Source organism: Aspergillus nomiae (assembly GCF_001204775.2).
Source record: "Aspergillus nomiae NRRL 13137 chromosome Unknown contig00166, whole genome shotgun sequence".
NCBI lineage: Eukaryota > Fungi > Ascomycota > Eurotiomycetes > Eurotiales > Aspergillaceae > Aspergillus > Aspergillus nomiae.
In genome coordinates, this window is record NW_015378221.1 from 35,803 (window position 1) to 62,544 (window position 26,742).

Consider the following 26,742-nt stretch of genomic DNA (forward strand, 5'->3'; position numbering starts at 1 on the left):
CTCTACATTCTTTGTATCTCGCTCAGACTGTACATTTTTATTGAGAGAAATACCAAATATATAGTTGTCTTTGAGGGTCCTTCGTGCATGAAAACTTAGTAGGGGAGTGATCTCCTTTGCCCCTCTGGGACCAGAATTCGCATGATTGGATAGCACACAAAAGGCATGTCTTGCAAGCCACATGCCTCTCCTCCCGTAGCGTGTGATGCACCCAGGCTTCTATCGTTCCCAACACACTCTTTGTAAGCAAGGGATCAAGTTGAATCGTATGACATTGGCCGATAGAAAGAACGGAAGATGCTGCAAATGCTGACTGCATCAGGCGGGCTATCGGAATCCGGGAGCCCGGAGGCATCAGTGGACGGGATCCGAGGCTGGAGAGTAAGATCTTCCTTGAAATAGCCCATATGATGTTCTGGAAGCTCCTATTCATAATTTCGTATGCAAGCAACTAGTATATCGAAGTCAAGTTCACAACCCCCATCGTCTCTATCATCAGTACATCCACCCGAACCCTCCCCAAGAACTTGAAATGTGGCGAGTCCCAACAGATGTCCCACAGGTCGCCGTACCGAATGGACTCAAGCTCGCGGAAGTGACCGTCGATACACCGTTGGATGAAGTGTTCAAGCACTGGAAGGAAAGCGGCGGCGTCATCCTGAAGAACATGCTCACCACCGCGGAAGCGAAGCAGATCACCACAGAACTCGAGTCCCGCATCGACTCCGTCCAACGAGGCTCCCGAGTTCCCCATCCAGACCTGGCAGCTTTCCACGGCACCAAAACCAAGCGTGCAGGCGACCTCATTAACCACAGCGCCACGTTTCGAGAGCGGATTCTCGAAAATGACTTTATCCACGCCATCTGCAAGCGCTGCTTCAGCGAAGGTGGGCATAACGGAGACTACTGGCTCTCGGCGGCGACAACGCTCAATGCTTCCGGACCGCAGCCCGGGCAGGTCTTGCATCGCGATCTCACCTCCTATCCACCATACGCCCAGCTCGGCCCTGATTGCACCGAACCACAGATCAACTTCCTCTTCGCCTTCTCCGACTTCAGGGATGAGAATGGCGCCACGCGCATCATCCCTGGGAGCAACAAGTGGCCCTTTGACCAACGCGGAAACATGAACCAGACAATCCCAGCCGAGATGAACACGGGTGACTGTCTACTGATCGGGGGGAAAGTCATTCATGCGATGGGCGAGAACAAAACGGAGATGGAACGGAAATGTATCCAGCTGACGGTCATCCCGAGTTTCCTGACTCCGTCGGAAGCACATCCTTTCATAATCAAGCTGGAAACCGTGAAGAAGTTGTCCAAGCGTGCGCAGCGATTCGTCGGGTTTAGATCGCAGTACCCTCGAGGCTCGCCAGGCTTATGGACCAAGGATTATATCGAATTGGCATTGCACTTGGGTTTGGATGACCTTCAGGGGGCTATGGAGGACTTGCAGGATGTGATCAACCAGCCGAAACAATGGGATACAATTGATTATGACAATGTTTGACAGCTGTATATAAAGTTACTCCGTACAATCTATTTGAATAATATATCATATTGGACAGTTTGCAAACGCTTTTCCAATGCGTTTTCGGGACTATTCCTCGAAGCGCTGATTTCCGAGGTCCTGCGACTTGAGATCGATCTCATCCACAAACAGCGAAGTCACCAATCCCAGTCCACTTAGCCCTGTCATCGTGTAAAAGATTGTCTGGAAACACTTGAGATAAATCCTCAGAACCTGGTCCAGCGTTCCAGAAGGGACATCTAGTGATCTTAGCTTCTCAATGAAAGAAACCGCATTGGCGACGTCCTCGAGAGGGGCCAGGGGACCGCTAGGTTGGATTGTAGAGGAGGATATGCCTGTTGAGAAGACAGAGTTGAAAATGGTGGAAGAGATCGTGAGGCCGACAAGGCCTCCAAACATGCGAATGGTGAGCAATTGTCCAATCGCTAGGCCTGTGTCGTCGACGTTTTTGACGCTGGCTTGTATGGGAAGAAGATTGAGACGCAGCAAGGAAATACCCATTCCCCAGAGGATGGGAAGTCCAAGACGCATGGATGACGACGATCCTACGTCGAACAGGGCCAGCAAACCGGTTCCCAGGGTGAGTATGATCCATGCCAGCCTTAGAATCCATACATATCCACCAAACAACGGAACCAGCATCATGGAGACCGCTGCGACTACCACACTGATAATGACGGTGGGTAGTAGGGAGACCGCTGCTAAAATGGCCGTTTCGAGTTGTACGGCTTGGTACAGCAAGGGTAAGTATTGCAAAAGCGAGACCAGAACCGCGCCATGGAGGAAGCCTCCGGCTAACGTCATGTTTGCAGTCTTCGAGTGGAAGAGTCGATGGGGCACAATAGGGGCTTCGGGTTTCGCTTCGTAGAAAGCAAATATGACCAGTACCGCCACCCCTAAGAACATTGGGAGGAGGGTCTGCCAGGAAGCCCATGGAAATAAGGAGCCAGCCCAACTGAGGGGTAAAACGAAGATCGTGATGCCGATGACGACCAACATCATACCAATCCAATCGAGGCGGTTCAAATTCTTGACCAGCGATTCATCAAGGGGAACTGGTCGTAGCTTGAGGAAGAAGAACACCAACGGCGTACCGATCCCTAGAAACGGCAAATTGATCCATCCAATCCATCTCCAGCTCGCATAGGTCGCGAACAGTGCACCAACCGTGGGCCCCATGATATTGCCAACCGCCATAGGAATCGCCATCAAGCCCAGGTATTTTGCGCGCTCCTGCAACGTCGTCATATCTGCGAGAATCACCTCTGCCAGCACGTCAATTCCACCACCACCGAACCCTTGAAGGACACGGCCGACGATAATGGTGTTCATATTCTGGGCCACAGCAAAGACGATAGATCCGATGAAGAACAACGCCATGCATACGTAGAGAGGCGGTTTCCGACCGAACGCGGTGGAGATACTAGCCCACACCGGCTGCATGACAAGACCACATAGGGTGTAGGACAAGTTCGCCCAGAAGGACTCTAAACTCTCGCCCTGGAGATCAGCAGCTATGGTCTACGGACGAGGTTAGTCTTGGCGCAATTCAGGACCGGATGAGAAATAGTGGTATCGCTCACCGGAAGGGCAATCCCGAGAGCCGTGGCATCCAGCTGGAACACAAACATGCTGGCAGCGAGGCCGATGAAAGCGAGTTTAAACGACAGTGACTTCTTTGGGGTCCGCTGGATATCATCGTTGCCATTTCTCTCCACAGGAATTTCCGTCCCACCTATCTTCGGCTCAGTCTCGGTCTCTACCTTTGCTTGCTTTTCAGATACGGGCGCCGTATCTGACTCTTGTTGAACTGCGGGTGTGGATATCTCGGTGGTGGCCCCCGTTCTGTCGTCAAACTGGGCCAGGCCCATTCTTGGCACGATAAGTATATCACTTCCAGGCCACGTCGGGCTTAGGGCTCAAGATCAATCAGAGACACACTCGCAAAAGTCGAATTCAAATTGTGACACCTGCCGACAGGGGTGGTCAGCACAGGAATATGCTGAAGGTGAGAAAAAAAAAGTCTATGGGAATGTCAGCCGCCTAAAAAAGCTAGACTGGACGTGACCTCCTTTGTTCTCAGCGTGCGGATGCCGGATCAGAAATTCTTCCGGATCGCGGTGGTTGACATGACTCAGCAGGATCCTTGGAGTCACGTGTCATGGGGATGAAAGGAAGAACAATGACGGGGTGAACGAGTTACTCTGGACATAGAGAGATCAAACTCTTCTCTCCAGCGTCGGTGGATGAATCATGAGCCTCATGTTCTAGGCGGTCCACACGGGTTCCGATCCCCGAAGGCTCGGCCCGGCCGGTGGGGCAACCTTACAAGTCTCTACGGAGCTTGAGTACGGAGATCATGAAACACACCACGATCAACCACCAGAATCGTCTTCGTGATCGATCCAGAGGCTCCTTTCCCAGGCAACAACTTGTCATGGTCTCTTTTCGTTTAGGGAAGGGACCTGCCCCTCCGCCGACCGTATCGACCGATACGATCATTCCCTTCCATTATTGGGATGATGACCACCACACACGAGGCCTTTCCTTCGACGTTACTTTCCGCTTCGATGACATCTTGGACCCTGAGAAGCTTCGACGTGCCCTCTCTCGGCTGCTAGAATTAGGAGGCTGGCGGAAACTCGGTGCTCGAATCCGCCGGAATGCAGAAGCGGGACTAGAATATCATGTTCCACAATGTTACGACGAGAAGCGCCCTGGCTTCGCATACTCCACCGTCGCGTTTGACATGAAAGTGGTGGATCATCCTCAAGCATCGCATTTAGCCCAGCCTCATCACCTGGATGCCGCTGGTCGCCCGTCTGTACTGGGCACTACCTATACATCCATGCCCGAGTTCAGATCCTTTATCCGGACTCCCGCTTTTCCCGACCGCCTGGAAGGTTGGCTTTGTTCAGACAGCCCCCAGCTAGGGGTTCGCATTATCACATTCCAAGACGCCACCCTGGTTACCGTCTCGTTCCTCCATAGCTTGATGGACATGATGGGACTTGATGCTGTCTTGGACGCCTGGGCTGCGGTGCTGCGCGGACGAGAAGATGAAGTGAAGCCCTTTGTGGGATTTTCCGACGATCCATTGGCTGGCCTCTCTGAGTCGAAGTCGGAACCGCTGCAAAAATACGTGTTCACCGACACGCTGCTCGTCGGGTGGGCATGGTTCTGGTTTGCAGTGCGGTATGTTCTGACGGTGGAGCTGTTTTGGCAGCGCCGGGAGGAGGAACGGGTCATTTTCTTGCCAGCAAAATACCTGCACCAGATGCGAGATAAGGCGATGGGGGAGCTCGCAGCGCGCGATGACGGCGACAGCGGCAAACCCCTTTTCGTTAGCGAGGGAGACATTCTATTTGCCTGGTGGACGCGAGTCGTCCTCCGAGCCGAAAGACCTCGCCCCAGCCGCACGGTGAACATGCGCAACACATACTGCTGCCGGTCAATCTTAGCAGACCTTGGCCACATCCCATCCGCTACCTGTGCCTTGGTCACTAATGCCGTCTTCGCAACCTTGACATTCCTTTCCGTTCGCCAGATCCTCGAAAGTCCTCTAAGCTTCACCGCATCGGAAATCCGCCGGTCTCTTATACAGCAGCGGAACGTCGAACAACTCCAAGCACTGGACACTATCCAACGAAATACTCTGGACAATGCACATCACCCAGCCCTATTCGGAAATTCTAGTATGTACACGGTAATGATATCCAATTGGGTCAAAGCAAAACTGTTTGAAGTTGACTTTTCTGCTGCCGTCGAAAGAGAGGGACTGGCACTGAACAAGCGAAGCAATCAGCTGGGCAGACCATCTTGTATCCAAGGAACTGGGACCAAAGGCTATGCCACGCGAAACACAGGCGTGGTGATTGGAAAGGACGCTGCTGGGAACTTTTGGTTGTTGTACAGTCTGCGGAAAGGAGTCTGGTCGGCTGTAGAGCAACAGCTCCTGTCCATGGCTGATGAAGATGCCACATTGTCATCGAAGAAATATATATAGGGGCTAGCATATTTGTTCATATCTTAGAGACACTGAACTGTTAATAAAAGTGTGACTTAGCAAAGCTGAAATTAAATCGTAGGGGAGATGCCCCGTAGGAGATTGCTAGACCTCTCATCATGAGCTGTGGCTACTATCTTCTCTACACATCCTCTCCCACCTCCTCCTCACCACCGGCACAACAAACCACCCCATCACCACACTCAGCAACGAATCGACGATCCCAAGCCCCCTCTTGGGACTCAGCCCGATCATATTCGTAAACAAAAGATACCCGGGCAACGAATCCTCACAGATAATAAAATCCCCTTTATCTACTCGCGCAACTACCCCCCGCGCGACTTCCTCCGAGGAAGGAAATTTCTTCTCCAGCTCCGCAAAAGTGGCGACATTGGTTCCCTGGATCTGCTTTGTGAGGTTGGGCTTGGTGTCCTGTTCGAGGACGAACCCAGGGGAGATGAAGTCGGCCGGGAATGCGATGTGGATTGTGTACGTGGTATGCGAGGAGTTGTGGCGGAGGACTTCGAAGCGAAGGGTGTCTGCTAGGGCTCGGACAGCGCTTTTGGCAGCTTCGAGATGGACGATGTTAGCCAGAAGAGGACAACCAACTCGAATCAACAGATCAAGATCATCAGCTTACGCGTATAAGCAACGCTCCCCGGTAACCCCAAGAAGGCCGCCGCACTGTTGACAAAAACAATCTTCCTGGTCGTGTGTTCCGTGGTGTTGTTTGAGAAATCGCTGCCAGCAGATTTCTTATCGTTCTCAACCCAGATATCCAACATGGCCTTAGCAGCATAAGCAGTGGAATAATAATTATTCTTCATGCAAGAATCGAGCTGCGTGGCTTGGAGATCGATGAAAAACCCGTTCTCCGCATGGTTGCCCCCGGCGGAACAATACAGGAAATCCGCTATTCGGGGTTGGGACCTGAATGCTTCCGAAACCTATGAGTTTATTAGGGGAGGCAACTTCATTTTCATGTTGCAAGTCTCTCTGAACGTTGGGATTTCCCGAAATTGGAGCAACATACCGCAGAGGCATCCGCCATATTCACGGCGACGGCATTGATCTCCTGCCGACTCGCATCCATACAATTCCCGACTATCTCATTCTTCGCATCTTCCAGAGGCCCTGGCCGCCGCGCGAATATTGTGACATGGGCACCTGAACCTGGGATCAGTGAAATTCTAGGTTTTCGGCCTGGAGGGTGCAGACAAACCACGCGCAGCGAGTATGTTGGAAATCGCTTTTCCCAATCCACCGGAACCACCTGTTACAAAGGCAGTCTGCGAATGTGTCAGCCAGGTTAGTATCTGCAGAATACGTACCTACCTTGCCTAAAAGATCCTGATTTGGTTTCATCCTTTCTCCCCCTTCGAACTCTTCTATGTTTGGTGTAAGCAGGTGAGGGAAGATTCCGCCGGGGCGCAATGGCACATTCAAACACCGTCTCGCAAAGTGAGGATCAAAGCCTCGTTCTGCCGATCCGCCCAAGCTCCATGGGAGCTATGAATCTTCAGACTAGCAACGCCAGAGACCGCAAGGAGCCAGTCGGAGCCATCACCGGCCTAACCAAGTGGGCGCTGATGACGGGTCCCGTGCCCGAAACGAGGGAAGTTACGCAATATTCCGCCTAGCTCTCTAACATCTTCAAATAAGGCTTATTCGCTCTGCCGGGATGGTCGAGCGGATAACGCGTTATCTTACCTTGCAAGTACTGCAACAGTGGGTTGCAGATCCCACCGTTCGTGTACTCGGTCTGACAGCAACTGAGTTACGTCCTCCCTCTCTCTCCTTCAAGGGGGTTTATTCGGCTCCACCTAGTCTCTCTCTCTCTCCAATATAGTCCAAACTTACCCCTCCGTTATCGTCTCAAACTACACAGTTAACCCCGCATATATGCAGTACGCAACCACCACAATAACCCAAGCGACAAACATGTCATTTAGCGCCTCTTTTTCTTGGTTAGAATGTCAATACGAAGGCTACTGCGTTAGCGCAGTCAGGACATTGGATGCGACACTAGGCAAGGGGTAGTCAAACCTTGCTAGAGATTAGTTTTAGTACCTCCTTTCACCTCCCTCTGTTTCGATTGGGGGGGAGGCTGTGTTCGGAACCAAAGCCCTAATGATCGGCGGAAGAGGAAAGTTGATGGGCTGGATTCAGCCGAACCTCGACCACAATATATTTATCCGGTGGTTCCCACTAGACAAGTGGGTAATTTCAACGCCTTCCATGTCCTTCATTTGGTATCGACCAATGGTCACTGTTTTTTATTCGGCTGCTATGGAAAAAGGAGAATAGATAAGAAATAGATTACCTTGATACTCCTGCAGTCTAATATCTCAGCGCATTAATCCCAACCGCGCATCCAATGAAAGACGAGCAGCAAATCCCAAACGGGAAGGAGTATATACCATCGATGGATCATATGGTCTTGGGTAACAGGCTGAGGTGATTCTGACTTGAGTTGGGGACATCGAATCATCACTCTCCATTGGTGGGCCATGGTGGTTACTGTGCATGGTTGGTCTTAGGCCCTTATGATGCTGTGTCGTTGGGGATGTTCAAGCGTATCCCCGCTACCAATGCATGTCAGCATGCCGAAAGGATGGGAACGGATGTAACGGCTGGCAAACGGAGCCTTACTCTATTCCTCCATCCCCCCTATAAAGGCTCTTGTCCACGATCATTGTAAGATGTTAAGCTGTGCAGTAGACTCGATCGTGACCGATCCTGAGGAGAATCAAAGATTGACGCAGCCTACGACGGTTTGCTGGCAAAACTGTGAAAATGGCTAAGGAGGCTCCTAGGGACGAGTACACAGGTAAGTGCCCAGAGCCTCCCATTCACGGCTCCACAAGCAAGGAAAATAACCAATCCCTGTGAGCAGTATGTGACCAATGCCGGACCAGGAAGATACGCTGCAGTCGAGAAAGGCCTTCTTGCAGGAATTGTGACCGCCTGGGCTTGCAATGTGAGTGGTCTGGTCAAGGCAAAAAGTGCAACCAAACAACCCTTCTGTATGTACTGCGTCACTATTGTCCATAGGAATGTTCCGAGCTCATTTTCCATAGAAGCCATACAATTTTGGGCATGGGTAGTCGCCTTCAACAGCTTGAGGTAAGCGAACCGCAGTCCCATTGACGTCTACAGTAGACGGGGCTCTCAATGACACGCGTTTCAAGGCTTCATTGGCAGACACTCAACGGTCCTTGAAGCGACTTTTCGAGGAGTCATCGACTGGTTCACCTTCCTCAAAACGCCCGGCCAGCCCACCGAGACCTACACCGCAATTGACTCCCCAGCGCTTCCCAGACACGTTGAAATCACCCGGATTCACGAGGCCGCTTGGTCGTTGCCTCTTGGACCAAAACAGCGACGAAAGATGGTTTGGCCCGACGTCTCTGGAGTCACTAATGCTCAAGATCAAGGATGAGCTCTTTGACAGCGCGGATATCGAAAGACACCCCGTGAAGGAGTCCGTGCTGCAAGCACAACGCAATATTGATCTTCTAGTCGGTCAGGGAGAGGAGATGCCCATCGGGGAAAAGTCACCGCCCACAACGCCTCCCTTTGCCATTCTGGACGCCATGATCGAGCCATACTTTACAACAACCAATGAACATTTTCCCATCTGGACAAAGAAAAGGTTCGCTCAAATGGCAACTACCTTGCGGCAATCAATACCGTCCGAACGGAACCTGGCTTCTATCGTCTGCTGCAACAGCCTCATCCTCATGGCCATGTCAGCGGACTCCCTAAGCTCCCACCAGCGGGACTCAATGCAATCCAGCCACACGCGCAAGTCGTCGTCAATCGACTTTGACCTCATTGCGGGCTTTCTGACCAACGCAAAGCGCGCTATCAACCACATTGACCAACTTGTCTCGCCGCACCTCATCAATGTGCAGGCACTCTTATCGCTGGTACGTCTCCGACTAGTAGCCGCCTTGCCTGGTGGCATTGAATCGCTGACAACAACAAGCACATAGTCGCGCAAGTGTACCTCTCGACAGGCCTATCCGAGACGCTGTTTGCTCTAGCCACCCGATGTGCCAAGTCCATCGGCGTTCACCAATGGGACTCCTTTCACGGTCAACTGAGCGAGGAGGACATCAAAGAAAGACAAAACATTTCGTACTGCTTATACGTTCTGGATAAGGCTGTTTGCTGGACGGCTGGATCATCTCCCAGTATACCAGTCTCCGAGGTCCGTTTCGACCCCTGCCTGGTGCCTTCTGAAAACGATATCCCATCCTGCCTTGTTGCAAAGGCCGAGATGGCTAGGATAGAAGAGAGCGTCTACTTGGAGATATACGCTGTCCACGTGCAGGCGAGAAATGAGGACCAAGTCAAGGAATTTGCCGCAATGATTTTGTCAAGACTGCAAGACTGTCTGACCCAGTCGGGAGTTGACTTGGACCAGATCCAAAAATTCTCAGGAGGCTCCGCTTCGAACCTCCAGTTGGCAATCAAATACCTTTCTATTCAGCTGCTTCTCATTTGGCCCCACAAGCACCATCCCGATCCGATATTCCAACGGGCTCTCGAGGTTGCTAGGATGTGTTTGAAACTCTTGTTACGGCTGTGGCATTCCCCGCCGGATCAAGGGAGCCTGGCTGTTTTCTCCTTGTGAGTAACGGTACCTTTCTGGCTGCCTTCTCTAGACGGCTAGGACTGACCATTCGGTTCCGATATAGCTTCCTCGCTTCACTTCCCTCACTCTATCTTTACGAAGTAATGTCATCCATCATCTGCGGCCAGGGGTCAAATTGTGACATCGATATGCTTCAAGCATTTGTTGAGATGCTCCAAACCATTACCGACTGCCGGGCAGAAGCCTCATACAATCGACGGCTGTACCGGCTGTCACTGATTGTCACCGACGTGATAAAGGCCAGGCAAGCCCAAAACAAACGGCAGAAGTCGACCTCAGAAGGACCAACAAATGCTTATTTGATGTCAGAGCTACTCTCGCCCCCAACAAGCGGTTACAACTACGTGAATTCAGAGATTCAAGAAACCTATGATTCACGTTTCCACGGTGCCGTTTTCCAAGACCCAGATAGTTCTTTGGCCTCGATGAGCCCAATAAACTCCACAAGCGGCGAGTTAGCTCAAGGCTCAGATGAGTTTTTGCCGCAATTGAGGAGCTACGCGAAGACGGCTCACGGTAACGAAAGCTTCAATTCGTTGGCAATGGAAGCCTTGGGAGAGTCGGTTCATTTTTGGAAGGACGTTAATTAAGTACCAGGGTCAATATGAAGTCTGTCCGCTGCGAGTTGGTGAGAGTTTGACTTGTATATCAAAACGAATGCTTTGCTGCCTAAAAAGATATGTAAGCGCCGAAAACAGCTGGCAGCGAAAAAAAAAATATGAAACGACAACCAATGAAGTCTATTACCAGAGAGTAGTCGCGCACAATCGAATATTTTCCCATAGACCATCCGCCTAAAATGGGCCTCAGAGCTCTCTGCTCCCATGTTAGACATACCACTGATGCCAAGTAACCATCTGACAACTCGACCGCGGAGACGCGCCCGAGCCCCGGTGGCATAAGGGGTTTCAAGGCTTGGTTGCCGCAGAAGTGACACTAGTGAAAGGTAACGCTGCGTGTAGGGTGCGGCAGCAAGGGTCAAGCGTAAACCAAAGCCGGCGGTCAGCCAGTTGACCCCGCTAGATAATTGAAGTAAGGGTAGCCTCTGTGAGAAAACGAAGCCGCAGTTCTTCTGTCACACCGTTACTTCGAGACCCAACGGTTATTATGGGGCGTATCAACGATTACTTCGGTGTGCTTTACCTCGGCATAGCCGTTGGCATCTACGTCAGGCCAGAATACGCCATCTTCGGCTCCCGAATCGCAACCATTGTCGTTCTACTTACGGGAATCACCATATCAAAGCTGGTTTATCAGCTATTTATCTACCCTGAGTTTTTCACGCCATTCAAACACTTTCCCACTCCATCGGTAAGTCATCACATCCTCTGTTGTCAGAGTTAACTCCGACTTAACAGCATCTAGAATCGGCACTGGCTCACGGGCAATACGGGTAGTCTGCTCGTCGACACCCCCCATGCGCTGATGAAGGAGTGGGCCAAGACCATTCCCAACGATGGAATTCTTCGTTACTACATTGTGGGAAACATGGAAAGGCTCACGATAACCAGCCCTGCTGTCCTAAGCGAACTTTTGGTGAGCAAGGGTTACGAGTTCGCAAAGCCCTTGGTGATACAGCAAACATTGAGGCGTGTGCTGGGCAATGGCATCCTCATTGCTGAAGGTGAGGAGCATAAGGTGAGAGAGCCACGCAATTTACATGCAATTTCGGATCTCACTTTTGTTTCGCATCTTACAATCATTCGTGTAGTTTCAACGTAAGAATCTTAAGCCCGCTTTTGCGTACCGCCATGTCAAGGATCTCTATCCTGTCTTCTGGTCTAAGGGCACGGAGATGGCGAGGTTGATTCGAAAGGATCTGCAGACCAGAAAGGCCCCTGAAGATAATACAGTGCGAGTGGGAACCTGGGCCAGTCGATCCTCGCTAGACATCATTGGTTTGGCGGGCATGGGCAGGGATTTTGACTCCTTGCGCGACCCCGAAAACAGTCTTAGCCAATCTTACGAAATGATCTTCGCCACGCCAGGCTTGGGAACCAAGATTCTTTTTATACTTGGATTGCTGCTGGGGAATACCACATGGCTAGCAAAGCTACCCACCAAGCACAATAAGCTCATTAACACAGGCTGCCGCAATATCCGTGATGCCACGCTGCGGATGATTCGCGAGCAGAAGATCAAGATGGAAGATCCAAATGCAGAGGCCCAGGTCGACATTATTTCCGTCGCACTGCGAAGTGGCAAATTTGATGATGAGAGTCTCGTCGACCAGTTGATGACCTTCCTAGGTGCCGGCCACGAGACGACCGCCGGGGCTCTCCAATGGGCTATATATGCGCTTTGCAAGCACCCAGATGTCCAGGCCCGCCTGCGCGACGAAGTCCGCGCCAACCTGCCGCCAATTGACGTTGAAAACCCCGGCCTAATCGACGCTGCCACCATTGATAGCCTCCCATATTTGAATGCTGTCTGCAATGAGGTCATTCGCTTTCATCCGTCTGTGCCAAACACCGTCCGTGTGGCACTACAGGACACCACCCTGATGGGGAAACCTATTCCTAAGGGTACGCAAGTCGTTATTTCGCCGGAACTTGTTAACCATATGCCGTCGCTGTGGGGGGCGGACGCGGAGCAATTTAACCCAGATCGATGGATGGGGCCCGGTAAGGCCAACACTGGTGGCGCATCCAGCAACTATGCGTTCCTGAGCTTCCTTCATGGTCCGCGCAGTTGTATTGGGCAGGGGTTCGCCAAAGCGGAACTGGCATGTCTCCTGGCTACGGTGGTTGGCAGCTTTGAGTTCGAATTGAAGTACCCCGACGCTCCCCTGGAGGTGCGAGAGGGAGCGACTATTGCCCCGAAGGACGGCGTCCTGGCCAAATTCACTCCATTGAAAGGATGGTGAAATGAATGAGGGATCCTTCTACATTCTTCTACTTCCCTCTAGGTTTCCTTTGGCGATTAGACTTTAATGGGTTGGCGCAAGTCATATGCATTTTTGACTATGCACGTCTAGAAGTATATTGAGATATACAACACTTACCCAATTGTTCGTCATAGGAAGAGTAACACATCACCTATCGGTGTAGGCAAGAAGAGCACGACCGAGCAGTAGGGCCGGAATGAAGGCAGGGGGATGGCGAATGCGGCCGCGGTCTGATGCAAAGGGGAGCGGGATCCGGCGCCCCGCCACGGAACACAAGCCTCAAGTCTTTGCCTCGTAATCTTCAATGTCACCGTCTGAGTGTATCAGTTTCCTGAAAGGGCTTAGATGGGGGGTGTAAGATTTATAGATTGGCGATCTCCAACACGCCCCGCTCGGGGGCTGTTGACATCACTGGAATTTAAACCGATGGTACTTCTATGACCGGATCCTTGCAGAAAGATAACCAAAAACCCTATCTACACCACACTCTCCAAATTCTTTGGGTTCGAGCTTTATGCATCATGACGCGTGAATTGATCTTCATCACCGGTGCAACAGGCTTCATTGGCAGTGTCACCGCCATCGCAGCACTCAAAGCAGGATACCATTTGCGGATCTGTCTTCGAAAGCCCTCCGACAGGCTACAGGCTCTGCTGTCGGGATATAGCGAACAAGTGACATTCGTTACTGTTCCTGATTTGACAGAGCCAGCAGCATTCAAAGGACAGCTGGACGGAGCAGACTATGTCATCCATCTTGCACATCCTCTCCCCAGTGGAACAGATAAGGAGTACTATTTCACCCCAGCTGTGAAAACAACGACCGCGTTGCTCAAAGAGGCTGCCCGAGTGCCCAGCATCAAGAAAGTTGTGATAACCTCATCGATTGCAGCCCTGATACCACTTGACGGAATACCGCCCGATAGCGTCGTTAAAGGTGAGCCTTTTTGGAGTTCCCGGGCTACCTATATCGTGCCTAGTCTGATATCATCCCAGAGGACAATGACTGGGACTTTGATATAGATGAAATGGAAGACTTCAAAGCCTCCAATGACCCACGAGGAATACCCATGCGGCTGTACCATGCATCTAAATTGCTCGCCAACAGAACCGCATGTGAGTTCCGCAAAATCCAAAAGCCGCACTATGCCTTGGTAACGCTCCATCCTGTGTTTGTGTATGGACCCAACCCCCTACAGACAGCTGCCGAGGAGATTGAGGAATCCTCAAACGGACTTCTCTGGTATGCTATAATGACAGGCACCCCTCATCATTCTTATTCCCGGGTTCCCGGTGTGCATATTGACGATGTCGTCGAGGCACACCTCAAGGCCCTGGATCCAGCCATCCCAGACGGGTCGAGGTATCTGCTTTCGGGGAAGGGCGCGACCTGGAACGAAGTAGCGGATATCATTCAGCAGAACTATCCAAGCCTTGGGGCACAGATCACCCCACACATTGAGGAAGAGTTCCTCTCAACGGACAGTAGCAAAGCAGAAACAGAGTTGGGGATCGAATGGCGCTCTTGGGGCCAGATGGTGCGGGATGTGGTGGACCAACAACTATCATTTGTGAAAGGTTGAGAACTTGGAAATCATCTATCATGAGAGGGCAGGACTTCAGCCGGTTTCTAAAACCTCCCTGAACTGATACGGGATGAGTGGGGGAATCGAGTCTCACTTTTGTACCAATAAGTGCAGGCAAAAAGTTGGCTTTCTACTGGGGCCCACCATGAAGTAACCGTACACCAGAAAGATTTGTCTTCATTTACTTACTCTGCAACCCATTTGCCCGGGTAGAATAGAATCGATCATTTCATCAACGTAGCGCCGTATTAAACCTGTAACCAATGCTACCACATCCTCATCACGAGAGGTGTTCACCGACGGAAGATCTCACACGAGGAACGAATTTGTTCAATGTGCTCACAGTCTTTTAAGAATGTGGAGTACTTGGCCTGGCATTTATGGCTATACACCTAAGAGAGGCCGTTGACCAGCGAGGTGTGTGGCAAGGTCTGCGTCAGACAGTACGCCTGACCTATGTATGGGGGTTAGGATGAATGACCGAGCGCAGTTAATTAGTACTCAATATGGACTTTATATTACAGTATTCGAGATTTGCAACACGTTAAATACTTAGTGGAATATATAAATAAATAAGCATAATGGTATTACAGTGGGAGGTACCACCGCCGATAGCGCTAATGAGCACCAGAGTCCGTTGATGAAGCCACCTGACGTGCAATAGCCCTTGGCTTGTAATATCGGACAGACAGGGGATTTTGACCGAAAGTTGTGGTTAACGGGAATGGATTCTGACCTCGAGACGCTGAATCAGTTAATAGTTGAATCGACGCAGATGCACCTGGGCCAATATTTCAGTCTGGCCCCTCTCTTTCCGAGTTCTTTGCAAGTGATCATCTCCACGCTGAAAGGCATTAGAGTGATGAACCCTGGTACAGAAACTTAATCTATTCTTATACACAGTAGTAAGACCCCTACAGATCCGAGAATGGTTGAAATGCTCTACGCCTCGGTCATAATTCTTGTAGCGCCTCCAGATGATATATAGATCCCGAGTACCCGAGTGTAAGTATGGATATATATTTTGACCTGAGTGAGAGAAAAGGTACTAAGGCTCAACCAACATACTCCCATTACTGAATATGGTTGGAGATCCGGTATAATAGAGAAAAGAAGTGTTTTGGCTGCTAGAGGACGGAGCCAAAGTCGAATAATAGATATATCAAAGTGACATCGCTATGCAAATGATAAACATCATGCAAATGAAAACAAAACACAAGCAATCTTATCAGCCGTCAAACCCAGCCCTCCTCATGATTACATAAAAAGCACAATCTCTCCCCGGTCATTTCTCTTGATGCGCAGTGTACGCCAAAGGTCTTTCTCGTCTTCACCTCTCTGCTCGTGGTCAGCACGGCTGCGCCCTTGCTCACGACCTCGGTCGTCATCAAATTCGTCGGTGAAGTCACGATGGAAGCGCTTCAAGACCTTGTTCACAGAGAATCCTCGCTGGCTTTCGGGACCCTTGGTCACCAATGACAAGAAGTGAGAAGCCATCTGTCGCTGTAGGTCACTAGGAATGTTCGGCTGCCCATAGACCACGACCTGGCGGCCGTCATCCCCGCGTGGGGACTCGGTACGGGAACCGTTGACATATTCGATCTGCTTGAGACGCTGAGACGGCCGACCATCCATCTGGGCGCTACTCTTGCGCTTAGACTTGTGCGAATCAGATGCCACACGGTTCGACTTCCTGGGTCGTATATCACCATCATCTGATGAGCCACGCTTGCTTTCCGCAGGGCCTCCAAACATGGAAGATACAAGGCGCTCAGCACGGTTCTTCATCGAGATGCCCAAGCCGGCATCAGAGCCATCCTTGTCATCACGACGAGTACGCTTGATGGGAGATGAAGGGTCCTGGTAACGCCGGCGAGGATGATCGGCGTGATCATTCTCAGCTTCCAAGGACGGGGATCGAAGCATCCGACTCAAACCACCTGTTAACCCGGAGTGGTTTAGCATGGGCGTGCCTGGGTGGTTCACAACGCTAGATGGTGCTTCCATCATAGGGGTATCGGCGTCTTCAAGTTCCTGGTCTTCATTGTGGCGCTTTCGCTTCTTCTCACTGGTGACGGCGCCCGTCTCAGTCTTGCGTGAACGATCCTTCTTCTTTTTCGGCGCCGGGGTCATAAATTCCATGGAAGCGTTCGCGGCTTTACTTGGGTATGCCGATGGTGGAATAGGACCGGAGCCGTAAGAATACCCATTTTCCTCGTATGGCAGATCATACTGCTTATCCTCATCCGTGCCGCCGGGTTCGTAGTGGGCCAGCGCCTTACTGGATTCAAAAACAGAAGGGGCGTGATCAACCATTTGCATCTGCTCTTTGGGCTGATTGAGTGAGACTTTAGATGCGTTCGGCGTCTTCTCAGCAACTAGGAAGTCGAATACATTGACCTGTTTAGAATCGTCTCTCTGAGGAGTCCCCGACGTGACGGGAGGAGTAGGGGCGGTGGGTAGCGCGGATATGTTCTCCTTCGACTCAGGAGCGTCCTCGACGTATGGTGCTCGGTGACCATTCGTAGTAGGCTTCGCGTTCTGCTTTGGATCGTTCTTGCCTTTTTGGTTCCTTTGGTTCTTCGCTTGTTTCGGCTTATATAGAGCGCCCTCATACTTCTGAGCCTCGGTCATGCATGACTTAAGTCAAGTTAGCATCGACCAATCAATGATAGTACGTTGTTTAATAAGTATTGGTTATCAAGAAGCCCCTCGCCGTTGACGCCTACCCGATACCCCTGCGACAAGCTGTAAAAGCAAAGATGCTATGTGATCGCACTGAGAACCAGTAGTGCGCTTAAGACGGCGAGGGCGATCGAGTAGCATCGGACTGATAGGTAGGGCACTTAGGAAAAGAAAATCATATCCATACCGTATGTGATCTATAGCTGGTGCCCTGGAAATGGACCATACAGTCAATGCAGGTGAAGGATGCGCCGCGACATTGGTTGCGATGAGGATCGAGCTTCTTCTTGGTGAGAATATCACCGCAAGCCTAAGGTTAAGAGGGAAAGGTTAGCAAACACCGTCCATTTAAGGTTTGTCCATAACATCTGGACATCCGAGAACGAATAAACGTCTTGTCCAACTCACCTCGCATGAGAACGACACCATTTTGAGCCCCGCTATATAATCCACTTATAAGATGGCAGCACAGTTACTGGTGGGTACTATAACCCAAGCAACAAAGTAAAAGTGGAATAAAGAAAAATACTTGGCAAGCACGCTGTCTAGCGCTGCGAAATACCAGGCACAAGAATCAGTTACGCGATCAGCTATTTGCGACTGATAAAGATTGTCGCGCGGCGTGGCAGGATGAGCCGAACGCAAAAATGACTGCCAACCCTTTCGTTGTCGGGAGTAACAACACGAAGAATGCAAGCTATTTCCAATAGGAACAAAGGATATAAAGATCGCACAGCGCGATTATCAAAGGCACAGCGCTTGAAAAGGTGGACAACTCTGCTGTGTTTCTTTCTGTTGATCTTTGACTGCGTTTGTCTTTATCTTTTCTGGCGCGCGCATTTAAAAAAAAAAGAAAAAAAAAAGCGGAAAGGTTCCAAACACTGAGTGGCGCTAATACTATTTTAGTAATATAGATAGGCACCTATCTGTGTTGCCTTGAAAACCAGGCAAATATCCCCACAAGAGGACAACAGCGATTTCAATACTTAGTAGAAACTTGTGGAAAGGAACAAAGAAGATAAAAGTTTCAGGAGATCGAAAACAACTGCGGCGTATATACACCACAAAACTCTAGGGGGCTATTTGTACATTCGCTTCTGTGCAGTGCTTCGGATTGGTCTGAGCACGATCCCAAGATTAGATACATATATTGCGGTCAGGGAGAGCCAGGATCCCCACGCACCATGATATGATGATCTGTTGATCGCGGCTTCAAAGGGGTGTGTGTGGCGCCTGTACATCCAGCAATCAGCGTGGACTTGTCAGGAGACTCGCTCTGATTCCAATATGGAGGCGGACGAGCCATTCAGCGCCCACCGTCGCTTTTCAGCTTGCCAGTTAGCGTAGCGCCTATGGAGGGGCTATGCAGTTCGACAGAGAATAAGGCTTCGGGCACGGATTCTTGAGGCCATGTAGATAATAATAACAACAAGAAAACTGGTTCGTATGGTCGGGGCCCATCCATCTCTGACGAGACGACGACTGGCCTAGTCGAATTAACTTTATCTACTGGCTCTAGGTCCCGCGCCTTGTATCCCATGAGATCGAGAATACAGACAACGCCTATAATTACGATGGGAGGCTAATGTTTCGCTTTTCCTGGGGATAGTTTCATGATCTCGTATTCGGCAAAACCCCGCACTTTGACCATTCCAGGCGCCAAACTGTACTGTAGTCCCTCGTACTGTCATAGACGCGAACGGAAGGGGCCATTGAGAAGATAGACCCATGTTCCCATAAATGTACAATAGTGTGGTAGTATGAACCAAAAAGAAGCTTTCGGCAAAGAATAGTGGCCCATCCGGTTAAAGGCTACACTAGAGCTGCAGTTGCGCGCATGACTGCATCGGAGTACTACCTGTGACTGGTGCGGCTGACCAACAATTGGACAGTGCGTCTGATCGCTGGGATGTTACGCAGTGATGTAGAAGGTCCTTCTACAATCAAGCATCCGCTGTGTTGACAAGCACCACCTGAGCTCCCCTCAGCAAGGCACTCGAGTACATCTTTGGGATTAAATCCACTCTCCGGACGGTATATATGTACTGAGTATTATCTGGCTCCAGTATACTCCCAACGAGCCCGCGCAGGTAAAGTATAATCGAAGTAGTTTACAACATAGTATCTAGAAATTAGTTTCGAGACTAAAATTTCGAGAAACACCGCATAAGACTCAGCCCTGTGTAGTTCTGAATCTGTTGTCAGTCTAACATTATAGAGAGGTGTGGGGCGAAGTAAGGGGAAAACCCACGGTTCCTTGGAGATCTCAAAGCGCTGACTATTCGCAATATCGTCACTTTCTTTGGAGTCAGTATGGCTTCTACTCTTAAGCTCCTCGTTCTCGTCTTCGGTTTCTTCGTCCTTGGCGCAGCCGCAGTCGTAGAAGTCGCCGATCTTATTGCAGTCAAAAATAGGTTTTTTGAGCATGGTATTGACCTCGTTGTGGATAAAGCAACCCCATCCCGATGCAGCGTTGCGTGACGACACTTGCGGAGGATACTTCTTCAAGTGACCTTGGAAATGAGAGGCGCATTCGCCACTGATTTACGGTCAGTGTCATCGGGTATGCAGTCTGACGCGGAAGGTATATACCATGGATATAATCGCGCAAATAAATAAATGAATGAGCGCAAAGTTTCTTGTTGCTCCTCCGTCGGATCTTCTGGATATCGTGCCAGCATAGTATGGAAATACTTCCACGTAGCGCGCCCTAATTCCGCCCTAGCATTTCCCCATGCAATCAGTATAGGTTCAGATCCCACCAGACCAAAGTGTGTGTGACATACTTAGCCGTCTCATTGCCCAGCTTCGGCATCACCACCTCGCCTTTTACCATATCATCCTTTGTCAATGTTGAATGAGACGGTTTCTCCAGGTGACCAGGGGCTCGGATCGCGGGGCTCGGTGGGCCTTGAGGCCGGACGAAGAAGACAAAGAGAAGGAAGATTGAGACCGTAGTGCCAAGTAGTATTCGCCTTGTGATATGGCGGTTCGCCATGTTTGAAACGAGGAGCTTGATGTGAGGTAGCAACCGTCAATCGGGGGTATGGGCCAATGGATTGGAATTCCAACGGAGGTTGAGATGGAATTTCTCGAGTCAGGATTGGTCTTGGTTCAAATGATCGGAGCTAGATTCGGGTAAATGAAATTAACATTAAGGAGAGACTTGGGCAAAAAAAAAGTTGGCCAGAGGATTGTGGTTTTACTCCGATCTCCCTGCATGAGGGTATCCTTTGTTCCGAAGATCAGTCCACGTGTAGATAACACACACTTGTTTCACTTGTATTGCTTAGTCAGAAAGCCCTCAATGCAGGAATCAATATCTATTCCAGGTATTGTGCAGGAGTTATTCACATTTAAGAACTGTGTCATCATGTGGATATTGAAAACGATGCCGATAGAAGTTGCATTGAGCATATAGATAATGTATGCCAAGCAGCCAGTAGGAATGTACATGTGGAGATCTATTTGATGGCGTATCTTCAGCGCCACACTGATACTACTGATAAACAGTCACAACTACAATAGATGCAGCTTTCCACCACCAACAAGTCGGTATATGAGCTGAAGCAGAAATTAACAAGGGGACTCTTCTCAGCTTGAAACTATGGCTGACTACTAGTAGCAGGAAAGGAAGATGTATGGACTGACGCAGGCACACGAGTTGACAATGATACTACGATAGTGGCAGAACGAAGGCCAATTCCCATTCAGGGTAATCCCTTTCCTCGTCATTGATAACGATAGGCTTGGAAATTATTGTATTATACCTACGTAGTTATGATCACCGTCTAGGAATCTCCAGAGCACAATGCCATATCTGAGTGATCGTCGTTGCCATTACCGTAAACGAGGCTAAGATAGGCAATTGCGCTTAGATAATCCTTTTGTATCTAACTTCTAGTTAACTAATTGTTCCGCAGCTTTTCCAATATCTGTTCACGGTTGTCCCAAAGCATACTTGCAGACTGGAAAATGGTATTTCTGAGGCCTTCTACTTTTCAATCTTTGATCCGTAATACTAGGACGCCTTTCCTACGGGTCCAACAAAGACGATGGGCGCAGGTGCACGATGTCCGCTTCCTCGCCACGCATCATGATCCAAAGTTTGTGTTGGACAGGTACCGAAACAAGTTGGATCAGAAAGCTCAGCAGTCAGTATTTCACGGGATAATTCAGTTTTACAATTTGCTTCTGAATTGTGTTACTAACTAACATGCTCTAACAGAGAAGGACACGAGTCCGTCGACTCACTGAAAGACGCCTACAAAGAGAAGATCGATGACTTCCGTCGCAAAGCGTCCACCATTGTCACTCCAGAACCCTCCAACCTACTCCCTCTCCATCGACATCCGCGGTTCATCCTCCTCCCCCGCCACCTTCTCCCCAAGCCAAAGTCGCATCTGAAGGCTCCGGCAAATCCTCCACAGGCATCAAGCCTCTCAGCTCCTACATTGATGTCGAGAAAGTCCTCGATCTCCCACCAAAGGAAATCGAAGCTATCTGGCGTCTTCGCCATGCCAGCAACCCCCACTCCGTCTGCGCCGTTATCCCGGTAGAAACATACCAGCGCATTTCCTCGGCCGCTCGCCAAAACCCCCAATTCGTCCTCCCCTTGCCCCGCACGCAAGCCGAGACCGAACAATCGGAGCAGCAGGGAGATGACGCTGCCAATGCCGGCGCAGAGATCCACTTCCTTCAGTGGGCATTCCATCCGGCCGCCCCGACAGTCACTTCTGGACCTTTGGCTAGCTCTCATACCTCCACTATCATCTTCACCCAACTCGCCGCGTACCAGTTGCATGGCTCCTATGCCCAACCACACACGACTATTACGCACCATCTCGACCTAGCCGATGAGAAGGGTCTAGTTCTCATGCATGGCCAGATCATGCCAGACTCGGGCATTTCCTCCACTGACGCGACCTGGTTAGTTAGCTGTGTTCAGCGCTTCTATGATTTCGGTGGCCAGGCCAGTGGGCGCAAGGGTGAGCTGCTGCGCTCGTTCACCAAGGGAGATACCAATATCTTCAAGATCGAGGCGTTGTTGGAGGAGGCGGAGAAGTTGTAGACTATGTTAATCTTTTGATTCTAGCGTTGTATTACTTTTAACCTTTTCAAAATTTCTCCTGTTTTTTGGGATAGACCTAGAATACAGCAATACTATGTACGATAGTTGGCGTCGCTCATGATACTCATTATAGTCATCCCCACTGAGCCTTTGGCCAAGGGTTGGGGCTTCCTCTGTTCCTTGAAGCATGGAATTTTGTAAAACATGCCGTACATATGTTTGAGCAATAGGGGCTCTATACTGGAGTGAGCTGTTCCGCACCGGGTTGTCGGGCGGCTGCCTGAAGGCAAAGGAAGAAAGAGGAAAGAGCGCCGAGGCTCAAATTCAGGTCCATGATGAAATAGTCAGTTCATTAATCAGAGAAATAGGGTCTAGAAACATTGTATATTGAAAAATTAGAAAGCTGGGCGTTCTTGAGACCATCAACGGGGCCTTGTGATTGTGAGATAGTCAGAAAGTCAACCTCCTAACCCAACCGCCCTAAAACCAAAGCTGATAGGATATAACGCCCGTATAGAACCGAGGGACAAAACAACATCGTAAGCGCATAAATTTGGCGGAACATAACCTGTATGAATACAACACGCCAATGCCTAAGGCATCACGTACCTAACCGCGAAATAGAAGCAGAGCTGGGATATAAACAAGGCCTAGCATAGGCGAGCCAGGAAAGGGTTCGGCAAGACAAAAGAATTAATCGTTAATCTATGGCGGCAACAAGGGCAGCAGTGTCTGCAGTCACCTTTGAATCGTTGAGAAGAACCCGTGGCTTTTCTTTTGTAAAATGCCAAAGGGTTATTAGGGGATTGTAAAGGGGAAATGTAATTGTGTAGAAGAGAAGAGGCCCCAGGCAAAAGCCCGCATACTGAAGTCAGCCTAAAACGGTAGGTGACCCATGCAACAGGGGAGCATCTATTGGTCATGGTCGATGACTTCTTCCTTGATAAATGAATGGATGTGCTCGAAGTAGCCAGGTTCAGCAACACTGTCATTGTGGGCACCGTTCGGCAGAGTGCGCCAGACTTTGCGTTCAGATTGGCAAACAGCAAAGAGCTGAGTCATATTTGACGGTCTATACACGGTCTTTTGTCAGTTCTGTTTCCTTAAGAAGGTACTCATGAGGAAAACCTACGGGACGATTTCGTCCTTCAAACCGCTAAGGAAGAGGATGGGGACTTTGGTAATTTTAGGCAGGATATCCTCGCTTGGCCAATATTGGTGGCAAAAGCGAGCAAGGTATCGGGCGGGAGGGAAAACCCTACATGCAAGTTAGAAAAGGTGAGTGAAGTGACGTATATGGTAGCGAACATACGTCGGAATCAGCTTGCGAATACTCAAAAAAGTATTTTCAAGGATCAGGCCTCCAATATCCCCCTTGTCTTGGTTTTCAGCCACAAGATTGATGGCGACCGCTCCTCCTAGACTCTGCCCGTAAACTACAACCTTATTGTTGCTAGTCTCCGCTCGTTGTCGGATATAGTCGAGTCCAGTTTGCGCATCGATTTTTAGCCCTGCTTCATCCGGGACTCCGGTCGAGAGCCCGTAGCCTCGATACTCCAGCATAAGCACATTGCAACCTAGTATATCGAGTAGGACCCTTGCAATAGGAATCCGATGACCAATATTTCCGGCATTTCCATGGAACATCAAGACAGTAAGATCACCGGCAAGACCTTTCTTGGATGGACGAAGGAAGAGGGCATGTAGTGACTCTCCATCCGGGGTAGGAATCTGGAGCTCTTCGTAATTGTTGACCCCAAACTGTCGGGGTTTCGGTACATTGGTGCGCGCATCGGTAGGAACATTGCGAGGATAGATCAACTCACTGCACACGTGGTCAATTTCTAACTCATGCACATTATGAATATACTACACTACCAAACGAGCACACGAATTTGGATAGCACTAACTTTTGTTTGAAATACAAAAGGCCACTGGCAACAACTGCCAAGCCAGATGATGCCAAAACCGGTAGCCTTAGGTATTGAGCGGCACTGTTGGCCATACTGGTGATACTCCAAGACGGTGGGGGCGGCGGAGACTCGGACATTATACTGGACAGGAGAGTACGGGTAGATATGAACGTGCAGTATTTGATCGAACTGAGACACAACGGAGTTCAAAAGTCTAAAAGAGGTAAGGAGATAGCAAGGAAAATAACCCGGGGCCCAAGCTTTCAGGGAGGAGCTTTGGAAATGGGGTTCAATAGCTCCAGAGCCGGTAAATGATGGCGTCTCTGCGGACCGGAGCCCATGGCTGGGGGAAGTTGTTCAGGAGGCTTGCGGGGAGGCAGTGTCTGACCAATAGGACCGTTGTTGGTACTCACCGCCCGGCGGAACCAGCTTCAGCTGCCAACGTAACGCGTTCGCCTGCCTTGAGCTCCGTCAGAGCTCTTCGGAATATCCATTCCATTATCACCTCATCTCTCCTCCTTCCATCGGCCTTTACGACCTCGATACTCCCTTAGCTCACTGTTTTATTTCTATCGACGTACAGCAGCCGTTGCTTGTGCATCATTGCGAGCTACGCTTGACGTTTTCACGAAGTCCCACTATACTTTCTCCATCAGCCAATATGGTCGGTCACGGCGTCACGGGGGTGCTTGGTGAAGGTCAGATAGGTCCCCATCGAGACAAAGAGTGGTGTAGACGAACAGTGACTGATGATTCATGATAGATGGCATTCATGTTGATATGAACCACCTGAAGAGCGGCGAGGTCAAGTATGTCGTCACCCCGACTTATGATGGAGCCCTTCCGACATGTTAGCTAATATATCCTTCAATACAGCCTAGGTACCTCGATGTAAGTTCACAGGCTAGTCCTATGCTTTCGGATGGTGTGTTGACTAGGGATAGTATGGCGATCAACTTCAAAGATGGTGTTATATTAGGTGCCGACAGCCGGACAACGACGGGAGCTTACATTGCCAATCGAGTCACCGACAAATTGACGCAGGTTCATGATACTATCTGGTGCTGTCGATCTGGATCTGCAGCAGATACGCAAGCCGTGGCGGATATTGTTTCCTACCACCTCAACATGTATTCGATTACCAACAACGAGGCCCCCAGCACCCAGGTTGCCGCGTCGCTGTTTCAGGAGCTGTGCTATGAGAACAAGGATATGCTGACGTAGGCCCCCCTCTATACTCGGAGCAAAGAATCACCGCTAATCTGATTGGCTGCAGTGCTGGCATCATTATCGCCGGATACGATCCCCGACATGGCGGTCAAGTATATTCGATACCGCTTGGCGGATCCCTACACAAGCAGGCTTATTCCATTGGTGGATCCGGTTCGACCTACATTTACGGTTACTGTGATGCAAACTGGAAAGAAAACATGACAGAAGAAGAAGGCATTGACTTTGTCCGGGGAGCGTTGCGAGAGGCTATCAAATGGGACGGAAGCTCAGGAGGTGTGATTCGGCTGGTAGTATTGACGGCTAAAGGAGCTCAGAGACATCTCTACCTACCCGACACGGACTACACCGGGCCAGGTACCACCAACTGATGGATATAATCGTATTGAATGATGATGTGTTCGATATTTCTTTCTATTGAGCTGTGATCAGCTGTGAAAACCCCCATCTGAATAGCATAATAGAGGAACCATTGTGAACTTGTGTAAGGGTAGTAGAGTACCAGTGTGGAAGCCAACTCCACAAATGTCAAGTCGAGCGGATCAATAACGTCTTGCTGCTGAACAGTAGCATTTTAAGTTTATGACATTGGTTTCTCTCGCAGTCATATATGCTGAACTCCTTCCCTGCAGTTGAATTCTGTTCTATTATTAATTATTTATTCCGTCTTTCTTTTTTTTCAGAATTGTTATAGTAATCTTTCCATCATCCAAAAAGTAACAAGGAAGCATTTTCCCAAAACATGGCTCGGTGGAAACATCAATGTTGGGGGTGGGAAACCCGGAGAAGAGCGCTAATCCATAGATGATATCAATATTAATTGGGTTGGAGCAATAGGAGGGATAAAATTCAAGTCGTCGAGCACTATGACACAAAGTCACCGCCAATCGTTCTTCGCTCATCCACACACCTGCGCGTCCGGAGACTCGTCATTGGTCTATGCACCGAGACTATCCAGTCGACGATCAGGATCCGGGCCGTTGTAAGTAAGTAGTACATAGTAGACAAGTAATAGTCCCCTTGGGCTAGAACTGAATTCTAACTTAGACTTTGTTGTAAGGGTCGACCACCCGCTGAGAAAGGTTCCACCCTTTCCTTGAGGTGATACGTCCCTACATATGATGAGATCAGTGGTCGGAGACTATTCTTGAAGAATAAAGAGTATTTTATA

At 49.9% G+C, this 26,742-nt stretch overlaps 12 protein-coding genes across 12 annotated transcripts; 7 read left to right on the forward strand and 5 right to left on the reverse strand.

Moving 5' to 3' along the window:
- Positions 1-532: 532 nt before the first annotated feature.
- On the forward strand, positions 533-1,510 carry ANOM_006526 (monooxygenase sphC; the record flags this gene model as incomplete). The annotated part of the gene is made up of 1 exon (XM_015551782.1): positions 533-1,510. The coding sequence occupies one exon, from the start codon at positions 533-535 to the stop codon at positions 1,508-1,510; it is 978 nt and encodes a 325-aa protein (XP_015406169.1).
- Positions 1,511-1,600: 90 nt separating this feature from the next.
- Positions 1,601-3,402, reverse strand: ANOM_006527 (MFS-type transporter sphD; the record flags this gene model as incomplete). Its single annotated transcript, XM_015551783.1, has 2 exons — positions 1,601-3,052; positions 3,115-3,402. The coding sequence occupies 2 exons, from the start codon at positions 3,400-3,402 to the stop codon at positions 1,601-1,603; spliced, it is 1,740 nt and encodes a 579-aa protein (XP_015406170.1).
- A 566-nt stretch (positions 3,403-3,968) lies between these two features.
- ANOM_006528 (acetyltransferase sphE) lies at positions 3,969-5,537 on the forward strand (the record flags this gene model as incomplete). Its single annotated transcript, XM_015551784.1, has 1 exon — positions 3,969-5,537. One exon carries the CDS (start codon positions 3,969-3,971, stop codon positions 5,535-5,537), a length of 1,569 nt encoding a protein of 522 aa, XP_015406167.1.
- A 117-nt stretch (positions 5,538-5,654) lies between these two features.
- Positions 5,655-6,902, reverse strand: ANOM_006529 (putative short chain dehydrogenase/reductase family oxidoreductase; the record flags this gene model as incomplete). The annotated part of the gene is made up of 5 exons (XM_015551785.1): positions 5,655-6,106; positions 6,178-6,484; positions 6,571-6,704; positions 6,760-6,826; positions 6,873-6,902. 5 exons carry the CDS (start codon positions 6,900-6,902, stop codon positions 5,655-5,657), a joined length of 990 nt encoding a protein of 329 aa, XP_015406168.1.
- A 1,431-nt stretch (positions 6,903-8,333) lies between these two features.
- On the forward strand, positions 8,334-10,790 carry ANOM_006530 (transcription factor sphG; the record flags this gene model as incomplete). The annotated part of the gene is made up of 5 exons (XM_015551786.1): positions 8,334-8,367; positions 8,456-8,563; positions 8,697-9,469; positions 9,529-10,175; positions 10,244-10,790. The coding sequence occupies 5 exons, from the start codon at positions 8,334-8,336 to the stop codon at positions 10,788-10,790; spliced, it is 2,109 nt and encodes a 702-aa protein (XP_015406160.1).
- A 517-nt stretch (positions 10,791-11,307) lies between these two features.
- On the forward strand, positions 11,308-13,066 carry ANOM_006531 (cytochrome P450 monooxygenase sphH; the record flags this gene model as incomplete). Its single annotated transcript, XM_015551787.1, has 3 exons — positions 11,308-11,511; positions 11,566-11,838; positions 11,912-13,066. 3 exons carry the CDS (start codon positions 11,308-11,310, stop codon positions 13,064-13,066), a joined length of 1,632 nt encoding a protein of 543 aa, XP_015406159.1.
- Positions 13,067-13,608: 542 nt separating this feature from the next.
- Positions 13,609-14,669, forward strand: ANOM_006532 (ketoreductase sphI; the record flags this gene model as incomplete). The annotated part of the gene is made up of 2 exons (XM_015551788.1): positions 13,609-14,023; positions 14,083-14,669. The coding sequence occupies 2 exons, from the start codon at positions 13,609-13,611 to the stop codon at positions 14,667-14,669; spliced, it is 1,002 nt and encodes a 333-aa protein (XP_015406162.1).
- Positions 14,670-15,929: 1,260 nt separating this feature from the next.
- Positions 15,930-17,879, reverse strand: ANOM_006533 (uncharacterized protein; the record flags this gene model as incomplete). Its single annotated transcript, XM_015551789.1, has 3 exons — positions 17,766-17,879; positions 17,545-17,667; positions 15,930-17,312 (listed from the first exon to the last, which is right to left on the reverse strand). Exons 1-3 carry the CDS (start codon positions 17,784-17,786, stop codon positions 15,930-15,932), a joined length of 1,527 nt encoding a protein of 508 aa, XP_015406161.1. The 5' UTR covers positions 17,787-17,879.
- A 1,651-nt stretch (positions 17,880-19,530) lies between these two features.
- Positions 19,531-20,418, reverse strand: ANOM_006534 (flavin-linked sulfhydryl oxidase ERV2; the record flags this gene model as incomplete). The annotated part of the gene is made up of 4 exons (XM_015551790.1): positions 19,531-19,546; positions 19,609-19,896; positions 19,950-20,078; positions 20,144-20,418. Coding segments are annotated over 4 exons (678 nt in total), but the record flags the coding sequence as incomplete, so codon positions are not given.
- A 914-nt stretch (positions 20,419-21,332) lies between these two features.
- Positions 21,333-22,428, forward strand: ANOM_006535 (ATP11 family protein; the record flags this gene model as incomplete). Its single annotated transcript, XM_015551791.1, has 3 exons — positions 21,333-21,511; positions 21,586-21,597; positions 21,657-22,428. The coding sequence occupies 3 exons, from the start codon at positions 21,333-21,335 to the stop codon at positions 22,426-22,428; spliced, it is 963 nt and encodes a 320-aa protein (XP_015406163.1).
- Positions 22,429-23,340: 912 nt separating this feature from the next.
- ANOM_006536 (alpha/beta hydrolase) lies at positions 23,341-24,607 on the reverse strand (the record flags this gene model as incomplete). The annotated part of the gene is made up of 4 exons (XM_015551792.1): positions 23,341-23,500; positions 23,561-23,686; positions 23,741-24,253; positions 24,339-24,607. Coding segments are annotated over 4 exons (1,002 nt in total), but the record flags the coding sequence as incomplete, so codon positions are not given.
- Positions 24,608-24,816: 209 nt separating this feature from the next.
- On the forward strand, positions 24,817-26,250 carry pre3 (proteasome core particle subunit beta 1; the record flags this gene model as incomplete). Its single annotated transcript, XM_015551793.1, has 6 exons — positions 24,817-25,039; positions 25,105-25,150; positions 25,218-25,232; positions 25,280-25,561; positions 25,618-25,960; positions 26,204-26,250. Coding segments are annotated over 5 exons (891 nt in total), but the record flags the coding sequence as incomplete, so codon positions are not given.
- Between the last annotated feature and the right edge of the window lie 492 nt (positions 26,251-26,742).